This window comes from Seriola aureovittata, chromosome 14, assembly GCF_021018895.1.
Source record: "Seriola aureovittata isolate HTS-2021-v1 ecotype China chromosome 14, ASM2101889v1, whole genome shotgun sequence".
Lineage (NCBI taxonomy): Eukaryota > Metazoa > Chordata > Actinopteri > Carangiformes > Carangidae > Seriola > Seriola aureovittata.
In genome coordinates, this window is record NC_079377.1 from 5,082,267 (window position 1) to 5,105,628 (window position 23,362).

A 23,362-nucleotide genomic window follows, 5' to 3' on the forward strand; every position below is an offset into this window, starting at 1 on the left:
ACGCTGGAATGTGGAAATTCATGGTACTTAAAAAAACCAAAGAAAATCTAAACTTGTAGCTGACACTGCAGTAGAGGTACCCACAAAAGGGAAGCAACAACTTCCTCATAGTCATTATAAATAGAGTACACTTAAGAAACAAAAGTGTCATAATAGAGTGTCCCATCTTAGGCACGCTTCATTTACCGTAAGGCACGGTGTTAATTTTACTATACATCTTTGCACTCTATATAGAGTGTGTGTTATTTGGAAATTTTCATCAAGAGAGGAAATGGGGTATTTTCTTTGTTGACTAGCATCTCAGGTACAAGAAATATGACTGTGATCGGGCATGTCAAGAGCCAACACCTCAGTGAGAAATCGAAACATATGATAAAATACTTTTAACTTACATTTTCTGTTTTATCAGACTGAGTCATGCGGTGTTGGAGATGACAAAGGTCCGCTGCTGAATTTGCTGATTGGCCCTTTTCTTACTTAATGTTAGCCATATGGATATACTGTACCAAGCAGGGTTAGTGTCTGATGTAATTTAATATTTAATCAAAGGAACAGATTAACATTTTGGGAAATTTCTTGCCAAGATTTAATGAGAGTTGATACCTAAAAGTTGCCCACTTATGCACCCAACAGATACATGACAACAGATGAGCACAATGAGCAACAACCTCATCAGGAATGAGCTTTATCAGAGGTGCTCATATGAAGATTTTCTTACCTTTGAAAATAAAAAGTTGTGGTTTTGATCAGCTGACTGCAGTGACCTCATATTAGTGAGTGTTCAGAAGGTAAGCGAATCATCTTGGATCCATACTACATACTAAAGCACAGACATAAGATTGGCATCAATCTTCTCATCTAAATCTTGGCAAGAAAGCAAATAAGCTTATTTACCATTCAACTGTTCCGTTAAGTCAGGAACTGAGTATGACAGTGATGAATGGTCGGATGTTGTTTAATTTGTTTTGTCAAACTACAGAATCATCTTTTCTACACAGACGACTACAGTTGTTTTTTTTTTTATGCCTCTGCGCCGGCGACAGCCAGGGCCAGAGGCTTTATGTTTTCCGATTGTGCGTCCCACGGTTGTGAACGTGACATCTCAGTAACACCTTGTGGGAACTTCTTTAAATTTGGCACAAACATTCACTTGAACTCAGCGATGACATGATTAGAATTTGGTGGTCAAAGGTCACTGTGTCCTCACAAAACATATTTTTGGCCATAACTTCATATTCTAATTATGACACAATTAAATCCATAAGGATAGAATGAAGTGATGACACTTTATATCCAAAATTTCAAAGGTTAACTTCACTGTGACATCATGATGTTTTGCAACAACACTTTTTACCATTATTCGACACTGTAACACAGGAAGGTGAGACTGTGGCTCTATTTCCTGAAGCTTGGTTGGTTCGCGGAGGCTTACAACTTTACAACCATTTCATTACTTCTTATCTACATGTTCCAGTTATTTTCAGCAATGGTGTGCATGTGTTTGGTCCTCTGTTTATCCGACACCAAACTGAAAACTCCATAGCTATCGAATACAACCTTAAAACACAGCCACACACTTAATATGTGAACTAGGAATGAGGATGTATATCAAATAAAACAGAAGGAAACCATTTCTTATCACTTTTATTTGTTAAGCGGCGTATTTCATCAGTAGCTATACAGTCTTTTACTTTGTTAGGAAGCATCCTCGACCTGAAATATTATAATATGATACAAAGCAGTAACTCCTCAGCAAGAAAACTGGATAATAAGACTCACCTTCAGGCTGTGTGTTTTCTCTTTTTTGATGCTCTGTTGGTTATTGATTCCAAAATATTTAATTCACAAACCTACTGGACCTGGCACTTTTTGACATGCTGTGGGAACAAACAGAAAAAAACAGCTGTCAAAACAATGCTGTTTGCTCCAAGCACCAAGGTTTTGAATTTATATGTTTTCAACATAAAAATCAATCTATCTATCTATCTATCTATCTATGGACGAGGACGACACTTTTTCCCTTTTCATCCAGTTCTTCCCTTGTGTTATTCACACACTTAGCTTTAAAGCTTTACTCTAGTCAACACTTTTACATAAACAACACGATGTAACTAATGTGGAAAGGGTTTTGAAACTGATAAACACTCAAATCTTTAGCTCCCCTCAGCTTTATAGAGTATTTGGTAATTGTTTTAGGATTTTCCTCTAACGAACGTGTTTCCAGCAGGAGCAGACAGCTGCGGTCACGGGTGGCATGAGTAAAAATGAATTAAATGCAGGCAGGAAGCGAGTGAAATAAACATGAGAACGAAATTAACAGAAACAGAAATGAAAATAAATGCACATCTCATCGTAATTACCTACAAGACAGCCTACCAACAACCAACCTATGACAGCGCAATTTGCAAAACAGCAGACAACCTCAGAAAAGCATCATGCAAGCCCTGCTTCAATAGAATCTGCATCAGTTTTGAAGTGAGTGACTGTGTAGCCAATGGGTTTAATTAATCTTGCAATATGCATGGTTTTGCTCTCAGCTTTTCCTGCTGCCTTTTCCCAGTGGCCAAAATGTATTATAAGGTTACTAATCCGTCTAATTCCACACTATGTGACATCACATTGTGTATATATTTTGTATATTCTGTTGTTTCATAAAGAATATGATATTTACACTGAGTGAAATGTTCACACCCAGAAATAAATGTTTTTTATGGGTGCACCATTCCATCAAATGGAAAAACTCTATAGATGAGAGATATTTAGACCCTTTAACCAATTAATAATAACAATAAAACAAAAATAAAATGACTCCAAGTAAAATTCAGGTGTTTGAAGTACTATCAGCAAAATACATTTAAACCTGCAAAAACGATTTTGGCCACTTGAGGCAGCAGAAACAAGTTGTGGACACAACATTGACATACATTAGTGTTCGTTTTTAAAGCTATTTTTAAATTTTGTGTTTGTCTTAGTCCTCAGATCAAAGGTCTATTTGAATATTTGTCATATTAATCAACCTCATCCTTTTTAGTTACAGTCATTTGACCTAAACATTTTAATCTTTTTTAGGCATCAGAAAATTAATTGACAGAAACATTGTGAACATTTAAGTTAGTGGAAAGGTACAGCAGTCCTGCAATAAATACTCCCCTTATAATGTTCAGTTTTGTCTGGACTGTGTTATACTTATACATTTAGTGTTTATAATAGGTTGTACACTACTATTTAAATAAATTTGTGAATAAAATACTTGAAACCTCTTTGCACACAACACAAGCTGGTACTAGTCAACTGGCTACTGCCCAGCTAACTTAGCTGGCTAGGCTAATAGAGGGGTGTAACTCTTAAGTAGCCATAACTTTAAGTACAGGGATGCAACTATACTGTAAATTGTCCAAATCACACATACCCTACAAACAGGAAAAAATTGACTTTTTAAGACTAATTCTCTATGATTTAATGAATAATTGCTACCACTCTGGTATCTTTGCTCTCAGGCTAACTTATGAAGGAAGGATAACGACAAAGGAGTTACTCCTAGCTGCTGGGGTTTATTCAGCCAAATTGGGTCTCACAAAAAACATTGACGGAATCTCGCGGGATTTGACTACAACACTACACTAAGGTGTCCTGTGATTCACGGACAGTGCCAGCTTTTCAAATGAGGATGTTACACACTCCACATAAAATATTATAAGATGTATCAATTTAATGTGATAAACTATCACATTATTCTCTAGTACTTATCTGAGTCCGGGTTGCAAAGGCAACAGTCTCATCAGGGCTGCTCAGATGTCACTCTCCCCCAACACTTCCTCCGGCTCTATGCCAGTAGATGCTAGCCACCATGCAGACTGGTAAGATGGATCCGTCTCACCCGCAGGTTGGTTCTCCTGTCAGTTTCGGAGCATTCATGTAAAACTTTCAGCGGGCCTACAAAGCAGCTAGCTAGTAGATGGCATGGCTAGCATCATTAGCATAGGTGAGTTTTGCTTAAACAGCTTTCACACTGGACTGGGAGGTGCAGTGGCCTGACATAACATGAAGTGGGTATTGTAAGTATTTCAAGCTAAAGGATCCGTTTGATTCTTCCCAGTGATTTGACACGTGAGCAGCACAAGAACTACTGTCCCCAGCTGTAGCCCAAGATGGAGTTGCAGTTCCTCTGCGGGACAAGAGACCTCCCTGCCGGTGAGCAAGTCAGCAGCCACTAAACTTTCTAATTGAGGTATGTACCTATAACACCTCATAAAGACATTATTATGGGTTAAAAGTAGTGGCAAGCTAACAAGCATCTGAAAGAAGCTCAAAATGCTCAAAAGCTCAAAGATAGGAATCACAGCTTCCAGTCAGATCTTTCACAACAAAACCAGAAACAGGATGCAGATTGTGATTAAGATTGTGGACTGCTAATCTAAAACAAGCCTCACTGACACCATCAAGTTCTTTTCCTATCGCTGTGTATTTTACGTTAGTAGCTAGTTTGGGGAAGTTCTTTAAAGGTTATTTAAAGAACTTAGAAACAAAAAAATGTACCTGTTTGCTGGGTCGTCAGATATTGTTTAATAACTTCAGTTTCGTATTGTCAGTGTCTCATCTTCATCATGGAAAAAATTGTTGTCAAATATTTCACAATTTTCAGTCACGAAATTAACATTGCAACAGTTGTTTATTTACACATCCAGGAGCAACATTATCTTTAATTTGGAGTTGTGCTGGCATGGTGAAAGTAGTTCAATGTTCACTATCTTTTAGCTCTGTTTTTAGTCTCTACCAACTCCTGGGGAAAATATCTGGCTCTTTATCTGCTATATGCTCCACTATGTTCACTAAGTGGTTTCTAATTGTATCTGTCTGGTGTTTGGTGCAAAGCAGGTAGTGGACAGTGGGTTTGTGTGGTTGAGAAACGACGCTATGAAAACCAAAACAGTAAAGTTAAGAGTCGGGTTGCTTAACACTGAGCTGAAACTCACTGTAAAACTCTGTAAAGCTGAGGGAAGCTGCAGATTCAAAAGGGGTTCATCACTATGACTGTCCCCCTTTCATTGTCGAATTGTTTTCATATTGTCATTTGATATATTGTTATTGTAAAAAATATCAGTTATAGCTGCTTATCACATGTAGAAGTAGCCCACTCGCACACACTGGCCCCATTTAGTGTTATATTTCAATATTGGATACTGACATAATAATGAAGATGTAGCATTTCAATTTCACAGCTGGTCGAGGTGGAACTAATACACTGTTGTTGTTGAAGAAAAAAACTGTCTGAAAGTAGCAGAGTGTAAGTATAAAGCAGCATAGAATGGAAATATTCAATAAAGTACAAATACCTCTAAATTGTGGCCTACATTACTTGTAGTAATGTACTTATCGAATTTAAACCACTGGGTGTCGTTAGCATCATTTTCTCAACCTGACATATTCAGTATCTGCTAGAATTAACATTAAAATAAAGTGAATAAACTGAATATGTATGATAATTTTAATTATCAGATGATTTTATCATGCACACACAGAGCTAGAGTAGAAAGTTAGATGGGAAATTTGGTTCGTTGCTCTCGCAGTGATTGCTACTGGCAGTGTAAGAGCCATTTGTCTCAGTGATGTTCGAATTTCATCGGTCTCTGTCTGGATGGGGGCCAGCACCCTCATATACAGCTGAATGATTGGGGGGCTAAATCGTCAAACAATTAGTGGCGTCTGCCCTGTGACACCCGTTAACCCCCGGAACTCCACGCTAATGAGAGCCGTGTAATAATTTCTGTGAAGCAGACAGAAGCAAGGTGTGCTTATTAAAGCGAAGAAATGAACAAAGTGGTAATTAGATGTAGAATCAAGGCCTGTAATGATGTTTTTTTCCCCCCTTCACCTAAATCAACAAATCTTTCCTATTTGGTCTGCTGAAGCAGATGCATCATGTTGTAATTACCTCTTTGGAAACAAAAGGAATAGATGAGTTCAACAGATTAAATCCATTTTCAGCCTGTGTTCCTGACCACTGCATATTCCCTGGATAAATGTTCCTGATTATCAGTGGCTTGCATATACAATACCTGTGTGTGTGTGTGCGTGTGTGTGTGTGTGTGTGTGTGTGTGTGTGTGTGTGTGTGTGTGTGTGTGTGTGTGTGTGTGTGTGTGTGTGTGTGTGTGTGTGTGTGTGTGTGCAAAGGCCGTTCATGAGCTTTTGGGATCTCGGGGGAAATGCCCACAAAGGCTCTCATTTTAGGCAGTAAGCTAATTAAAGTGGTGGAGCAGATGGTGCAGACGTGGTCCGGACATAATGAGACAGTGAGTGGCGAGACGAACTGGACATGGCAGGACAGCTGTGAGGGGTTTGTGAGGTGACCAGGACTCAGGCATCTCCCAGGAGTGAGACTCCAGCCAAGACAGTAGAGTTACAACTGCAGGAAAAACTTTTGAGTAGCTTTTTAAGAAGCAACTGGATGAGGCTGTGTTTACTTCCTCCAAACGCATGTGTTTGCAGAAAAACTTCTACTACTGGAAGTGAATAATGCCATGCCAACAACGTGTTTTCATCTTTTTTTCTCACATCCTCAATCATTCGATCTTGGCAGGTGGTTTTTGGTAAACACCAAATCCTCAACACCTGTTGCCAGAAGCTTTTTCCTGTCTGCCAACTTTCACCAACCCTGCTCCAACTGTCACACTGTCCCACTATCAGGCAAGAAAAAAAAAAAAAAAAAAGGAAAGCTACAACTGTCAAATAAACAACTGGGGCCTTATCAAAGTGGGTGTTTTTCCTAGGTGGATGTTAAGTGGCACGCAACAACAACAAAAGCACACTTACGCAGAAATTCCTAGAGGTTCAGAAATACTTCGGATAGCTCCTCTGAAAAGAGATGTTCCACACTCCCATTGCGCCTCGTGTGAGGAAAAGGTCGAGACCAGCGGAAGCCGGCGCTCCAAGGCGTGAGGGGGTGAAGTTTGAGGATGTCAGACTGTACCTGGTGGAGAGGAAAATGGGCTGCAGCAGGAGAAGCTTTCTGACCCAACTGGCTAGGTCAAAGGGCTTTATTGTGGAAGACATCCTCAGGTTGTAAAAAGCTTGCTATTTTGTTGTTCAATGACTGAGCAGAGGTTTGGTGCTTAAAAGCTTTTCTGAATGTGAAGCTCAGGAGAACACATTAATGTACAGCTTAAAGAGATGCAGGGGGTGGGGGGTGGCTTTTTTTTTTTTTTACACTATTTTTTGGGTTTGTGTTTTTTTTTTGCTCGGGTACCAGTCAGAACAGTTTGGCCTTGGCTTTCAAGGGCTTATTTTAACCCTAATGAAATGGAAGGTCATGATACCACTGAAAGGCCTGTTTGAGCATGGCTGCACTGTTTGCAGCCAGGCTAGTAAATGTAAAATGAACTCATTTTATTGCTTAAACGTTAATTTCTCATCTATAGAAGCAGAAATGATTTGGGATAATGTAAGGATTGAATATACACAGGTATCAAAGTTAAACTTGCACCCCAGATATTTATAGTAACGACAGATCAGGCTGTTAAAATATTCCTCTAAAAGAAAAAAGAAAAAAATTTAGGGCATAATTAAAAAGACCAGCTCTCTAGTGAGATATTCATTAATACTTTGTGGCATTTTCTTTAAAACTTCTCCCTTTTTTAAGAAGTTAAGGTTCAATTAGCTAGTTAGCGAGCCACTATTGACTCATGAATACTTAATTAAGGAAGGGCCAGGGCATCCATCCTGCCTCTGCTACACGTTAGTGGATTTTCCCCTCTGAGCCATAACTCAGCTCCTACATAAATACGTTTAGGAAAGGAAGAAATGGGCTAACGCAGCTACAGCCTGTTGGCAGGGAGAAGACTTAAAAAAAAAAAAAAAGGAAAGGTAACAGAGCCCACACAAACTTTTTTTTTAATGAGTTTGGTGAAAGTTTTCTGTTAAGTTGCACTTAAGGAGAGATACTTGGTGAGCTTGTTTCTTGTGGTGATGAATCATCCATTGTGCGGTAATTATGGAAGCAGCATGCCTTCTTCATTTTTTCTCCATCTTCAGTTGAAAGTATCTTTTAAATCCCAAACTGTGAACACTGCGGAGGTCCTCTGCTTGACGTCCGCAACAGAGGCAGGTTGCTTTCAGGCTTGTCATGCCGTTGATGCCGCCTCCCATTTTTGAAAAGTTGAATTTGTTATTGTGAGCTAGGCAGCTTAAAACTGACTCTGAGCTGCTCTGATGAGCAGGTGTGTGTGTGTGTGTGTGTGTGTGTGTGTGTGTGTGTGTGTGTGTGTCTGTGTCTGTGTGTGTGTCTGTGTGTGTCTGTGTGTGTGTTTCATTTTCAAGAACTAATTTGACTTTAAGACGTTCACAGTGAGGGCTGCTTTTCCAAATTAAAGTTACCTTAAGGATGAAATTAGCATGTGATTTATATGTAGTCAATAAAGGGTCCTCATGAGTTTAGTATAACTAGCAGGTGTGTGTGTTTGTGTGTGTGTGTGCGTGTTTAAATGCATGCAGTAAGTGTGCCTGCCAGCCGTGCGCCAGCTTGGCCATGGCAGCATTCCCAGAAACACAGCTTGAGCGCTCCTACGGTTACACTTGGCTTGATACAATTGTTTGAAACCAACGACAGGAAATAGAGCGTGCCTGCCTCAAACTGACATGAATTCTGCAAGTCGACAAAACTGATATCAGCTGCAGTTTGATAGCAACACCTCCCGTTATCTAGACTTACACAAGTTATAGGCACGCTGCCTTGAGCATATGGTCTGATACACTGTGTGCATTCCTCTGTGCATGAAGGCATGTGCTCACACGCGCGCCCACACGCGCGTGCTCACACAGACACACACGAACACATGACACATGCACACACCATGTCTCCCCTTGTCCTAATTTCAAGTCTGATGCACATGAACTTGGATCCAGATATCGACAAGTTTGTCCTGGCTGATTGATGAGCTGCAATAAATGCTCTTTCATGAACGGCAGGAAACATGCCCGTGCGCAAACACACACACACACACACACACACACACACACACACACACACACACACACACACACACACACACACACACACACACACACAGACCTTTGACAGCATAGCACAATTTAGAATATAACCATCACTCTGAAGGTTAAGATCTCCTTTAGTTGTTATGCCTGTCCATCTTTTGGTTTTCACAGTATGTATTTTACAGTGATCGAGGGGGTATATTTACCGCTCTAAATTCTTAATCATTTCTAAAACAACTTTTCTTCAATTTCAGACAATGATAGACAAAAGCAGAATTCTCATTCCTAGCTGGTGACGGTTGTTTTTTTTTGAGTGACGTTCCCACTGTTGCTAGCAGGTTTCATCAGCTGTAGCTAGCTGGCTAGCTAAATGTTCACATCATGACTCGGTTTGAAAACGCATCGTCCGTGTGACTTTTTAATGCTTTCAGTTGTAAAGGGTCTCAACTATGATCATGATGCCTATGTTCATATTGTCTTAAGCTAACGGATTAGAAAAGACCCGGAAACAAAGAAAAAACATTGCCCTTGTGTTGCAGTGTAAAGCTTCTAAGTCCTAGTGTAATCTGTAACCTTGTTTTACACATTACGCATAGATATTCTAGCTTGATCTAATTAATTTTACATTATTGATTAATTTGATCTACCGTCTTACAGTGATTATCTCGGTAAAGATGGCTCATGGGAGCAGCTGTGAAAGGCAAACAGATGAAACCTCGCCCTGGTGTAAAAATCTGTTGTGGACATACGTGGTCTTAGATATGCTTGTTGTTTTTCGCTTTTGGAAGGGATGGCGAGGGTGGCCGCCGGCGAGCAGGACAGAGAGACGACTCGAGAGAGTTCTCCATATCAAAGACCATTGACTTAAGCCTGTCCTTGTGTCTGGGCTCAGAGTCCCACTGAGTCAGGGAAGTACAATCTGGTGCTGGGCTTGCATTTTTGCTCATTTACATGCCAATCTGCCGTTTTACATTCTGTGTGGCTAGGCGTTAAGATAAGGATCCAAATCAGGGGCTGGATTATATCTTGGTAAACATGGCACAAGGAGACAATGCTTTTTTTCCCTCTGTGAACGTCAATTTTGTTCCAACATAGCAACTCAACCCCTGGTGATCTCAGAGGGAAATAAACCTGAGAGCCAAGTCTCTATTACTATGGTTAGACAACTGTTCACGGCCAGTGAGTTTAAGCTTTTGTGCCCCTTAGATACCTCAAATGTGTCTGTGTTAGAGGCTCTTTGTCCATGTCTTTGTACTGGGAAAGATTTTATTTTTTAAACACGGACCATCAGTGGCTGGACTGGTATGCCAAACAGCCAGAGGATTAGTTTCGCCAGTGATTTGGTCAATTAGGCCTCAGCCTGAGCTCTGCTGGGACTTCCCTTAAGGAGTCTTTCCACCGATTTACCCACGTCAGGAGAGAGGAAGAGGAGGAGTGTGGCGAGGGTAATTATGCACGGCTGGGTGCTCTGATTGGGTATGGTAGTTAGACTCTGTTGCAGGAAGCAGAGGGGAGGAGACCATGATAAAAAGTCTGTTGAACGTCTCGGCGGAGCTGTAGAAGGCACTGGTTGAATGAGTTCAGCTATCAAACAGTGGAGGGAGGCACTGAGGGTCTGTGCTGATTGTTGTTCACCCAGTGTTGATCCCCAAACAGCACGGATAAGACCATGATGCTGAGATCTGAGCTGCATTTCAAAAGCATCACTTGAACTGTTTCGCTCTCTAAAGGCTGCTGAGAGCAAGACAGGAAAGTTTTATTTTGTTAAATCAAAGAGCGAAGGGAATCTTCCAGTTCCTGTGAATCCTACTAATCAGTAAATGTGGAATCAATGCTTTTTTCTGCTTATATTTTGCACTAAGAGAAACATAATGACTTAAATCAACAAGTCGAGCTCTTATATGAGTGAACAGGTCAAACACAAACTCAAAATTTTCTGCCAAAGTTAGAACAGTTTAGGTTCTTTCATCTAAGAGATTTCTGTATTTGTTTTTTTGTATGTGCTCCTCTCACTGGTCCTGAGTGGGCAGGCTTCGCTGGGAAGAATTTTGCAACATTTCTCTCAAAATCAGATGGTAGTTCAGGGCTGTGTTGTTGGGCTACAGACAGTCAAATCTGATAATACCACTGTTCAACTCCAAAGAAATATCACATAAAGATGTTTATTAAAACCTTAATTCCAGTTTTTAATTATTTGTTGTCATCTTATGTTTAAGAGAAATACTTACTAAGTTTTCAGGGGTATTTAAGCAGCTATAATCAATATATTAATTTTAACAATTGATCACATGACTGGTTGAAGGGGGTTGCTCATGGTGTTGAAAGCACAGAGAATTATCACCTGACTAAGCAGCTCTATAGAGTTCCGCAGGGATGATGTATTTACGTAGGCCAACCAGGAAGTTTGGTTTTATAATTGTTAAGGCCTAAATACAACTGTCAGAACTACACCACGGTGGCACGACCTCAACGTCACCACCACTAAACTTCCAACTTGTTGTTTGATTTAGCTCTGACCTCTTCTAGAAAAGCCTTTCTTCTTACAGAGTTAGTGATAGTTTGCTAAAGCGTCATGACTGGGCTATTTACTGACGTATGTTATCTCGTAGAATAAAACATGGAAATATCTTAAGCTTGTGTTGATCACAGACCTTATTTCAGTCATCTAACCAAAAACCCATAGACCGGAGATGCTAAAATGTCGAGTTTTAGGACTCATTCCATTCCTTTTCCACTTTTTATTTTTGCATCTTTCAACTTCTTGTTCTGGTTTTTTGATCTGCAGTTTTACTGTTTTGGTTTACTCTTACTTTTCACCAATTAAAAAAAAAAAACCCTCTAAAACCCACTGTACACTACTTCCCTAGCATCAAATGGCAGACAGACAGAGCTGGTGAACACAGTGGCACATTTAGCAGCTAAAGATCCAGATCCAAAAGTTGGTGGGGACCAAAACAGAGATAAAAGAAGAGTGAATATTAGAGTTTTCCCAGGTGCCTAGAAGCACAAGCAGTTATCCATATAAACTTCAAAGATGATACTAAGTTGGTGTTATGTTCACAGCTTTTTCTTCCTGCTACCCACAACTAACAAAAAAAAACAAAACCTCGTCTTCTCCGGTTGCAGCGATGTGGTCACTCATATCGTGTCAGAGGACACCCAGGCTTCATCTCTGTGGACATGGCTCAAGGGGTGTGAGCTGAAGAATCTACCCAGTGTGCACGTGTTGGACATCAGCTGGTTCACTGACAGCATGAGAGAGGGGAGACCTGTTGCTGTGGAGACCAGACATCTCATTCAGGTTTGTGTGTGTGTCACAAGCCAGACAGAAATATCCAGCCACATGTAGAGGAAGCACTAGATGGCACTACTAGTTTTTTTATAGGGTATGTCAGATAAGCATGCAGTACTTGATGCTTTGAGGAAACACAATCATTTATTGCTTTTTTTTATGCAGGAAAGGCACATTGTGGAGTTTTTCTGTATATTCTATATCTACATATAATGAATAAGCTTCCTCTCTTCTCCCTGCAAATCTATAATGTCGGCCCCCTGACAGGGAGGACAAATCTAACTTCCCTCTGTCTCTGCTCGTAGCACCACATTTCACCTTTCTGATAGCAACAGAAACATCCCCCATATTGCACAGGGGTGTCAAATAAACCCATCAGCTGGATGTCTGGGCTCCGAGCATCCCCACTTAGTGAAACGCATATACATAGTCACACACACACACACACACACACACACACACACACACACACACACACACACACACACACACACACACACTGTGTTTTCCCTTGCGAATGGCACTACGAGAGCTTGGCAGCATATGGATCCAAAATAAAGAAATATGTCGTCTCTTTTTCCTCCCACAGTGGACAGGGAAAAACACTCAACTCCTGGAGTCACGTTTGCCAGTCCCATCTACGTTTCCTCCTAACAGCCTGTGACGGCGTTAATGGTCACAGTGACATTCGCTGTGTTTATGCCTCCATGTGAAATCCCCCAGAAACGCTTTTCTCTTGCTCTAGCATTGTTTCCACATAGCCACGTCAGCGTGGCACATCAGTGTCATGCTTTTAGCCGCCTGCATCATTAAGTGACAAGGCTAATGATGCCATGCTGGCATTTATTGACCCATCTCCCCAGGTAACCACAAGCCCACTTCTCTGCTTGCTTTTGTGATGCCTTTGCTCTCCAAAGCCAACAAGGTAATGCGCGGTGGCATTTATCTGCGTGGCGCTAGGAGATTGTTTTTTATGAGAGATAAATCCATTTAAGGGGCTACCATGAGATAAAATATTCCCTAAAATGGCTACTTCTCGGGCACATTTGCCTGCAGCTCCTTTTGATAGTCGGAAAATGCAATGTATTTCACAATCATAGATATTCTACAGCAAGTTGGGGAGGAATTTTAAGCATTAAACTTACTGAAATGTAACATTTTCCATTACTTCTTGGCTTGCAGAGAGGCTGCTCAGGCTGTTTAAGTGGAGAGGTGGTAAGATGTAAGAATATGCTGCCTAAAAAGGAAGAAAAATGGAAATGATTGCCAGGGATTTAGAGTTTTCATCTGGCTGGTGAACATGTGTCTGCCTTTGCTCTGTGGTTAGCAGACAGGTGGGCCGGGCGCCTGAGGAGGATGTTAGTGTGTAGGTGCGTGGGTGCAGGGCCAAGCAGACTCCCTTTAGAGGTGGACCCCCCTGTGACCTTTGACCCTGCTCAACAGCCCGAGAGGATTGCATTTACTCACCTGAGTGCGCCTCCTCTGCCTGTGTGACAGGCATCATAATGAAGGGAAGAACAAGCCTGGGGTGTGTAGAGGAGGAGGCTGCAGGAGTGGGTGAGGTCCTGCGACGCTCCCTGTACCTTTTCATCTCAGCAGATGGTATGTGGAGAAATGAAGCCGTGCCATGTAGGCTGCACACATTGGTTTAGTTACATCTAAGCCATACACCAAAGGTGGAGAGGACACAGGAGAGAAGGCCATGAGGGGATACGCTGCATCTGAGATCAGTCTGAGAGCTTTAGCTGCCACAGAGTTATAGGCCTGTAAAATATCCAAGCCCAGATGGGGAAAACCAGCCTCTGCATGCTGATGCACAGGCGTTTGTCTCCATGGACCCACAATACCATATTGGATTAAACAAACTGCAGCTGAGGTGGAAAAGTGAGGGAGAGCCTCCTGTTGTATTTAGAAGGAGCGCAGTTAGGGAGTTTCTAAGGCATCTTTACTTTTGATTGGCAGAAAAATTGTGCTGTGAAATATATTCAAAGTTATTCCTTTTTTTTTTTTTTGGGAGAACAGGAAGGCTCCTGGCAGAGAATAAATGATGAACATTTTTTGAATCCCTTACTGATTGATTCAGCCCAGCAGTGTGAGAGGAACCAGGTCTTTTCATTATCTTTTTGAGACATCCCTGTTCCCTCTGCAGCATCGATCCCATTCAACACGGTGCGGTGACAGTCTCTCCATCTTCCTCTTTCTCCTCTTCTTCCCCTCTCTGTATCATTCTCCCACCCATTCCATGGGTAATTTTATGGACACAATGTTCCCTTTTGTGATGTCTAATTGTCTGCAAGAATATTAATATTACATTGGTAATCCTTTTGACACATATATTACAAATGGGGAACCATTTTTTCATAGAATGAAAAGGCAATTTACAGGAGGCAAATTGGATGATGGCAAGCAGATTTGTAATGCCACGGGATAGGTAGTGTAATGGATTTGGATGCCACCAGACTGTGAGATGAGTGTCATTAGCCTGTTGCCCTGGAGACACACAGTCATAAAAATAACTTCTCCAAGGCAAATGGCTACATTTTTGTGTAATTCAATTTGAACGCTTGGCGCTGCGCTAGTCAGGAGTAACCTTACACACATTTACACATTTAGCCTGTCAACAATTTGCCAAGGCTCAGGAATTAGGACGATATATGACTGTATGTATGTGTGTGTTCATGAGTCTCTGGTTGTCTGTGTACACAGGACATCTTGCCCACATTTCCAGGAGGTCCCACAGCCACAGTCTCTCAATACGCCTGCCAGAGACGGACAACCACAGAAAACAATAACAAGATTTTCACAGTAAGAAAATGCTATCTCACCTCACTCGACACACAACTGCACTTTTTCATGTTGGCCCACCAGAGGCTGTACAATGTAAAAAAGCCCGCTAATCTGTTCTGCTCTAATTGGATGGATGGCTCGCTTCACTCACCGGTGCTCTGACACAGCTCTCCCACAAAATACATTAACCTGCAAATGAGTAGCATCTGTAGCTGCGGCACGTCGGAGGTGGAACAGCTGACATGCCCACGATCCCTGGCACGGGGGACTGGCACGGACACGCCCTGTGGCGCCGCGCGCTACGCCAAGATGGGCGATGGACGTGACACTCCTCACAAGCAATGATGGATCTGTCCCTCCGCCATCTGGTTGGGCAGAGGTAGGGGTGGGGGTGGCTGAGGTGGGCGGCCGAGGAAGGAATGCTCAGGTTCCCACATAGAATAGGGAAGTGCTTAATTGGCTTAGGTGCTGATGAGCGTGAAAGAAAGGGGAAACAACCAGGTCCTGGTAACATATCTGCAGGTGCACAGTGGGAAACCAGGAACAAGCCAGTATCTACATAGAGTCAATGTATTAAACAAACAAACCATAAACCACCACAGAGCAGCTTGCTGATTGTATTTGACCTTCATTTTTGATAAGTGATTAATCAATAAGGGCATTTATCATGCAACGATCACACGTTGTTGTTGTTTCCAGCTTCATCAACGTGACGCTTTGCTGCCTTTTTATCACTGTAAATAGCCTGACTTGGCTTTTGGACTGTTCACAAGCAATTTGAAGATGTCCCTTTGGGAAACATGACATTTTTTTTTTTTCTGACATTGTACTGACTAAACAATTAATCTAGAAAATAATTAGTCATAAAATAATTGAAAGATTAAGCTATAATAAAAAAAGTAATTACTTGTAAGTTTAATAGTGCTGCTGAGACCTTGTGCAACATTCACTGTCTCGCTAAAAGAAGAAATAGAGCATATACTCAGAAATGCATGAACATTGGTTTACTCGTGCATTTCCCTTTTGCTTGTTTTGATGCTATATTTGGCTCAGAATATGAAACTGGAGGTCTGAGATGTGCAATTTCACTGTGTGTGTGTGTGTGTGTGTGTGTGTGTGTGTGTGTGTGTGTGTGTGTGTGTGTGTGTGTGTGTGTGTGTGTGTGTGTGTGTGTGTGTGTGTGTGTGTGTGTGTGTGTGTGTGTTTGTGTGTGAGAGAGTGTGGGAGTGTGGAGACCTGCTGATGAGCTTCTCTAAGACCTATTAAGCACAGCTTACCGAGGGCTTGTTTGGCATCTGTTCCATAATGACTTTCTATTTCCCACTGACGGTAAACCTACATACACACACACACACGTACAGAAATTCACCCACGCGTATTGAAACTCTCATACACATGCACAAACATGTTTGTTCACGTGGGCAGACGAGTAGAGATGTGCGCACCCACTCACGTCTCACCTGCAGAGGGCTGCTGTTCAATTTCTTATCCTCTGTTTCTTTCCACATTAACTCCACAATTAGCAATCCCACTCAATTTCCCCATCCCCATGATTAACTCATTATCTCCACATAAAGCCACATCAAAGAAGACTTTCTGATGAGAGAGAAAGGTTGCACTAGATGTGGTCTTGAGGAAGCCAAAGGTAAAGCGCAAATATTGAGGCAGACAAAATGCAATTACTTGAAATATCTTAGTCAGAAAGAAATAGAAGACTTAGTTGCCTTACCCTTTGACTGTAAAACAAGTCTCTGATTAGAAATAAGGCACAGCAAATCATATCATCTACTGTACTGCGATAATGAAGGGGCGAGCGATTGATCCACAGCGGCGAAGCAGTCCTTGATCTGCCCTGCCGTCTGCTTGATTGTGAGAGACAATAACGATGTAATCCCAGTGAATACATGTCTAATGAAAAGGCTTTTAATGGTGCTGAGATACTTAAAAATGCTTGTTATGTGTGTGAATGTGTTTGTGATTGCATTTATGTACTGTATATGGGTGTGTACATTTAACCTGTTTGTATGTGTTTGTGATCCAGAGTCAAATTGAAATTAGCCAGTGCCGCTGTCACCTAGCAACAACAGTTTGTCTTCAAGTGATGTCCTGAGGGTTTTTTTTTTTTTTTGTTGTCATTATTTATGTGTGTAGCTTTATCTTGTTTGCAAAAAGAAAAACGAAAGCCCATGCCACTCCAACATTTGCACTCAACTCTTACAATCTGCTCTCTGCGAGGGAAATTTTCTTTGTGTAACGTCAAAAGATTTGCACAATACAGAACATATATATCAACAAATAAAACAGAAAATAACATGAATTTAGACATTTTAGAAAAATGCTTCTCTCTCTTGAGCCCCCCCCCCCCCCCCCCCCCCCAGCCCCAAGAGCTAATGTTTCATGTCAACAATGCAGACTCCAGAGTTAATAGAATTCTGTAGAACATCCACAACAGGGGACCTTAAACTCTGTGGGACATTCATTTGTTAGAAGGACAATTACTTTTTCCAAGATGTATTCATCAGTCAGTTAAACTTGAGTCTCTCAGCTCAGTTAAGTGAGTCTCTATTAACTCATGTTCAGCGTTGCTCTACAAGAGCAGTACTTACAAAGCAGCTCTTTCACAAAATTACACTTAGAGCTAGCAGCTAACAGCTTCTCCAACAGTATGCTAGCAAAACAGTGTTGGCTAACAGGCTATTACACTGAAAAACAGCCATTCTGTGTATTCTGACGTTTGACAGGACACCTCCACCTGCAAAGGTCAATTATTCTTAAATTCATAAAGGTTTATATTTGTAAAACGTTCCTAGAGCCCAGAAAAGTGATTTTGTGTGTGACATAGAACCTTAACTGTTATTTTTTTCCTGTGTGTTCACCAACTAGTCTCTGTCTCCTGTTTGGTGCTGGGCATTTAGTGGGTTTTTAAAGTGTGTTTGCTGAAAGCAGTTGCCTCCCATGGCCGGAAACAGTGTTATGAGAGCAGTGAGAGTGGACAGTAGAGCTGTAAAGTCACAGGCCTGACATTTGAAACTCACCATAAAGCTCCATAAAGCTGAGGGAAGCGGCATATTCAGGTGATGATTCTCTGTAGGTTCATCACTAGGAGCGACTTTCACATTTGTCACATTTACCTCATCTACACCTGTTGATAATTATGGGTGATTGCAATTGGATAATGCTTTACCACATTAAAGTACAGATGTAAAGGCACCCAAGATGCAATTAGTAAGGATTGTGATCTGACAAAAGCACCTCCAGAGGGGGTCAGGGACGGATTTTTGACAACACTGAACACAAGTGTAAATGCGATTGCGTCGTCAGTCCATATTCAACAACTACGTGGGTGGAAATACGTAATCATGTGCTACTGTTACAAACCGGCGACGTGGTAGCTGTGGGCAGCTAGCAGACGGACCAACTGTGTGCTTTCAGTTTGGTCCAACAAAAAAATACAAGTGAAACTTGGCAATTTGTATTGCAACCAAGCTTCCTCTTCCTCTTCCTCTTCCTCTTCCTCTTCTTCTTCTGGACTGAGCGATCAGATCTCACTGTGGACTCAGGAGAGACATATTAATACCAGGGTTAAATTATTCAGGTTAAAATCATATCTAGATACATTCTGGATATGATGGGCTTTTTAATCCCAGATGTAAATGGAGTAATTGTTGTCACATTTTCATCTGATACATTATTATTATAGAAACACTGACGATTGCTACGTTGCTAAAAGATTTGAACTTCTAATAGAAAGTACTGCAGGAGATACCAAATGTATTAATAGAATATGAACAGCAAACCCCTTCACTTTTCCAGAGAGATAATGAAAGAGAGATTGGAGCTACAGAAGTGCGGGGAACAAACAGGAGGAGGTGTCAGGACTTTGGCTCCTTAGTAACTGTTGTAACTTTAAACAAACACATCTGCAACAATTCGGCAAATACACTTTCTTTGGCAAGAATTACACGAGAAGATTGATACCACTCTCGTATCTGCGCTTTAATTATGGAGCCTAAGCCACGGGGGGATTCGCATAACATCAACATTTCAAATTGAACCCATGGCTTGTTTTGGTAGTCTTACCCAAGGACAAACAATAAACCCATATAATTCTCACCACTATCAAAAACCAATTTATTTAATCAACAAGACCAATTTATTTTACAAAGATACAATGTAGTAAGGCAAATATACTCTACCCAGGGGCTTTAGATGACGTGCGTGTATTCATGTGTATGTGATGGTGCACCACTGTGTTCGTGTGTGCTGTTTATGTGTACAACTGTATGTGTGGAGCGATCCATTAGACAGAGAGAGGAAGTGTAAGAGGAAATAACCTGCGATGATTTTTAGGAGGGGGGGGGGCATCCGGGGCTGGCAGGGTGTGATGGAGGAGGAGGAGGAGGAAGTAGGTGTTGGGGAGAGGTGTCAGGATCAGGAAGAGAGGATGAGCATCATCTCAGCAACAGCACCCCAGTGAGGTGTCAATCACACACTGGCAGCAAGCGGCCCTTCATTCCACAGCCGTGCACTATTGATTTATCCTTCCCTGCTCCCTCTTTATCCCTCGCCATCTCTGCCTCGCACTCCCCCACCCCTCTACCCGTTCATACTGTGTTCACTCTCACTCTTGTTGTCTCTTGCTGTATTATTCTCGCCGTGTGACTGGGAAAACCACAACTCTTTGCACGAGTACACACACACACACACATACACACACAGACAAGTCAAACTCACACACTCTCTTGTTGTATCTGCTCAGCCCTCTAGTCTTCTGCTGTCATAATTTTACCATAAACCTGGTGCACCATGACACAAAAATTGACATTTGTATCTTGGTTGATTGACATGCAACATCAAATGTTGCCCTACACACACACACACACACACATACACACGCACGCACACACACACACGGAAACATAGAAGCACGCACAGTATGCCAGACTAATGAGGAGAGGCAAAGGAAGACTTAGTGGGAGGAAGAGGTACAGGGAGAAAAGGCTAAACATCCTGAATTTGTTTCCCTGCAGCACAAGGCCTCAAATGCACTGATAGCAGACACGCCACGGATGAGGAGCTGGGTGGATGGGGGTATGGGAGCACTGAACCTTAAATGCATCAAATTGATTCCCTCCATCCCCCAGCGGAGTTAGCATTCACAACTTAAAAAGCCAACAAACAAAAAGATATAAGGATCAGAAATGGGTCACACATTGCTGCTTTGTCAGTACTTGTTTGGTTTATTTTGGAAAGATGTATGAAGGTTTACTCTTGCCTTGACTAAATCTCGTTAAATTTCATATTAAAATGCTTTGAACTTTTCTTTGAAGGTGCTCTTAGGGAACAAGTTAGACACCGTGCGTTTCATCATTTGAGGTAAATCTTGAAATTATATGAAGAAAAAAAAATGTGAGAATTATGCCCTCTACTTATTCATTAGATATGAGAGAGATAAAATCCATCTCCTAGCTGTTAATCGTGTTAAAACTCTTCTCTGTGGGTTCTCTGACCTCCTTTCATGGTTTCTCTCTGCGCGTGCAGTGTGATGGGCTGCTGTGCGAACATGACTCGCAGGCATGTCCGTGATATCCGATGGCGGGGGGTAAATCGGCGTGCTATATCAACGTCCCTGCGCACCAAGTCCCCCTACCAGCCTTAACTCCTGATTAATTAGATAAATGCATATGCAGGGTGGGTTTTCAAGCCTGCAGCGCTGAGTTCATGCAGTTGCTACAACAACATGACAGTTGACAGGCCGGCTGCAGCGGGTGTGTGTGTGTGTTTGTGTGTATGTGATGGTGCACTACTATGTTCGTGTGTGCTGTTTATACATACAACTGTATGTGTGGAGCGTCTTAAAATCCTGTTTCTCTACAGGTGAGAGAATTAGGTGATATAACTGGGTGTTCGTGTTTTAGTCACTTCATCCACTTTCTTATGACAAGCATCAACAGGACACAATAACTCAATCAAGTATTATCTAGTATAAAAACATTTCTGATTTAAAGAAATACACCATCATTTTTAGAGGTTTGCTTTTGATTGCTCCTGCAATGTAATATTTTGGCCACTTTGGGGACGCACAACAAGCTGTAACACAGGGGGACACTAAGAAGTGGTGAACCTGGCTGGGAATTGTTCAATGCCCAGCTGTGACTTTTGAAGTTAAAAGTATTGGATAACAATATTTCTCTCTTTTATAGAGAGAGAGAGAGAGAGAGAGAGAGAGAGAGAGAGAGAGAGAGAGAGAGAGAGAGAGAGAGAGAGAGAGAGAGAGAGAAGAGAGAGAGAGAGAGAGAGAGAGAGAGAGAGAGAGAGAGAGAGAGAGAGAGAGAGAGAGAGAGAGAGAGAGAGAGAGAGAGAGAGAGAGAGAGAGAGAGAGAGAGAGAGAGAGAGAGAGAGAGAGAGAGAGAGAGGGCCGCTGCGATTAGGATTACACCTTGCTTTTAGCCTTAAGCTAGGCTAAAAGCTATCTTAAGCTAGTTTAGGATAGGATTAGGATACGCCTAGCTTTGGTAATTAGCAAAGACTGGAATACTTTTATAGATTCATTGGAGTAAAACTGTATTTCAACTGTCATTAGATGCTTGAATATATAGTTAAACCTCTGTTTGTGTATGTAACGCCAACTTTTGGCTTTTATATCTACCTTCACTTTTAGCAGAGAGCAAAGAAGTGGGGTGAAAGGGCATGCATGCAAATCTGTTTGATTGCTTGATATAGTTCATTCTCCCCATAGAGAATCTTGCATTCTTATACTACTGGATTTTATACCACAGAATGTCTATTTTTGATAATCCAGAGTTTAGCCTGTGGTTATTATTAAACCAGACATTTCCAGACAAACCTCTTGTAACACACCCTGCACACTAAACACTGGTACAGCACAAGCGTGCCCTATCACCTATCCAATTATTAGCTTGCTCCTCTTATTTGTCGCATGCTGTGAGGAGAACCCAGCTGTGCGTGTGTGTGCTTGTATATCTGTGTGTATGTGTGTGTCAGTTTGTGCGTGTGTGTGCTGGGATGTAAAGGGTGGTTTGCTTTCCATGTGCTGCAGTAAACGGGTCATTGCGTCTCCTGGGAGAGCTGGACTAGAGTCGGCTGCTCACTGACCTGAGGCTGCACGTCTGCACAGGACTGCTGCTGGTGCAGTGACCTCAGATTGTGGCTTGGCTAGAGGAGGGGAAACGAAGGCATGAATATGGCAGAGTTTGTCCTGAACTTTGGTCACACTGGGCTGCATCATGTCCAGGTCCTGGATTTAGAATTCCTTAGCCTGTAGTGGCTTCCAGTATGTGTCCTTCAGGCACTGTGCTATGGCAGACTAGTTTATCAGCTGTGTGGTATTTCACTCATATGAATTTCTATTATTATTATTATTACGCTTAAACATAACTAATTCATGCATTACATAAAGGGCAGCGCGGTAGCGTGCTGCTGACCCAAATGTCACTCGTGATTACAGACAAATTTCTGAGCTCCTTGTGCTATTTAAGGCTTTAAAGAAGATACAACACACTGTTTCCTCTTCTTAAAGCTATACTAAGCAATATCCTATTACTGAACTTGAATTAAATGAATCCCAGTACTGTGAAAGGTAGTTTTGATCCTACTGAGAATCAAACGTTGTCTCCTTTGGCTGCGCAGTGACAACAGGTCATCAGCAGCACCTTAAGTCTTCCATTACTATCTCTTTCCTAAGTTCAGGGTCAGTGCCACGCTGTCATGGCTTACAGGGACACTTGAATAGAACTGAGCAGCTGTCAGTGTTATTAGTAACACCTGTGCTTTTCACACTATGACAAGTTAAAATGTCAGCTGTGAAAGAGGACTATTGTACAATAGCTGCCAAGCCTGAAAAGGTGGTCAGAGAAGGTAAAGGGCTCTAAGTGAATCACGCATCAGAGCAGAGTTTTCCATAAGCGCCCGGCCTGATGTCCAGATGGCCGGACATTAAAACATTTCCAGTCTACTACTCTCCAACTGTTTCATGTCATGTCACCGTCACTTTTTATAACCTTATAACCTCATAACTGTAACCTTTAACCGGATGAAGGATTTGAGTCTTGGACGTCTGGCTCTTAAGTTCCTCTCGCAGCCCCTCCCTAATGTTCTGTGTCCGCCCAAGAGCATCAGAGAAACAGATTTTTATCCTGAAACGGCTTGATTCAAGGTTTTTACCGGGTTTAATGACCTGGTCTGTTTGCTTTGGAGAAGAAGGGACCTTTGTAGATAATTTGGCTCGTGGTAAAAACCTCCTGAACAATGAAGGAATTCTAACCTAAAAATAA

General features: G+C 41.7%; 1 protein-coding gene across 1 annotated transcript in view; it reads left to right on the forward strand.

Annotated features, from left to right (window-relative positions):
- Positions 1 to 6,863: 6,863 nt before the first annotated feature.
- dntt (deoxynucleotidyltransferase, terminal) overlaps positions 6,864 to 23,362 on the forward strand; it is an 86,921-nt gene continuing 70,422 nt past the window's right edge. Inside the window, exons 1-3 of the mRNA XM_056396024.1 lie at positions 6,864 to 7,057; positions 12,116 to 12,290; positions 14,988 to 15,086. Of these exons, the coding sequence (XP_056251999.1) occupies positions 6,864 to 7,057; positions 12,116 to 12,290; positions 14,988 to 15,086 (468 nt within the window). The remainder of the gene's footprint in view (positions 7,058 to 12,115; positions 12,291 to 14,987; positions 15,087 to 23,362) is intronic.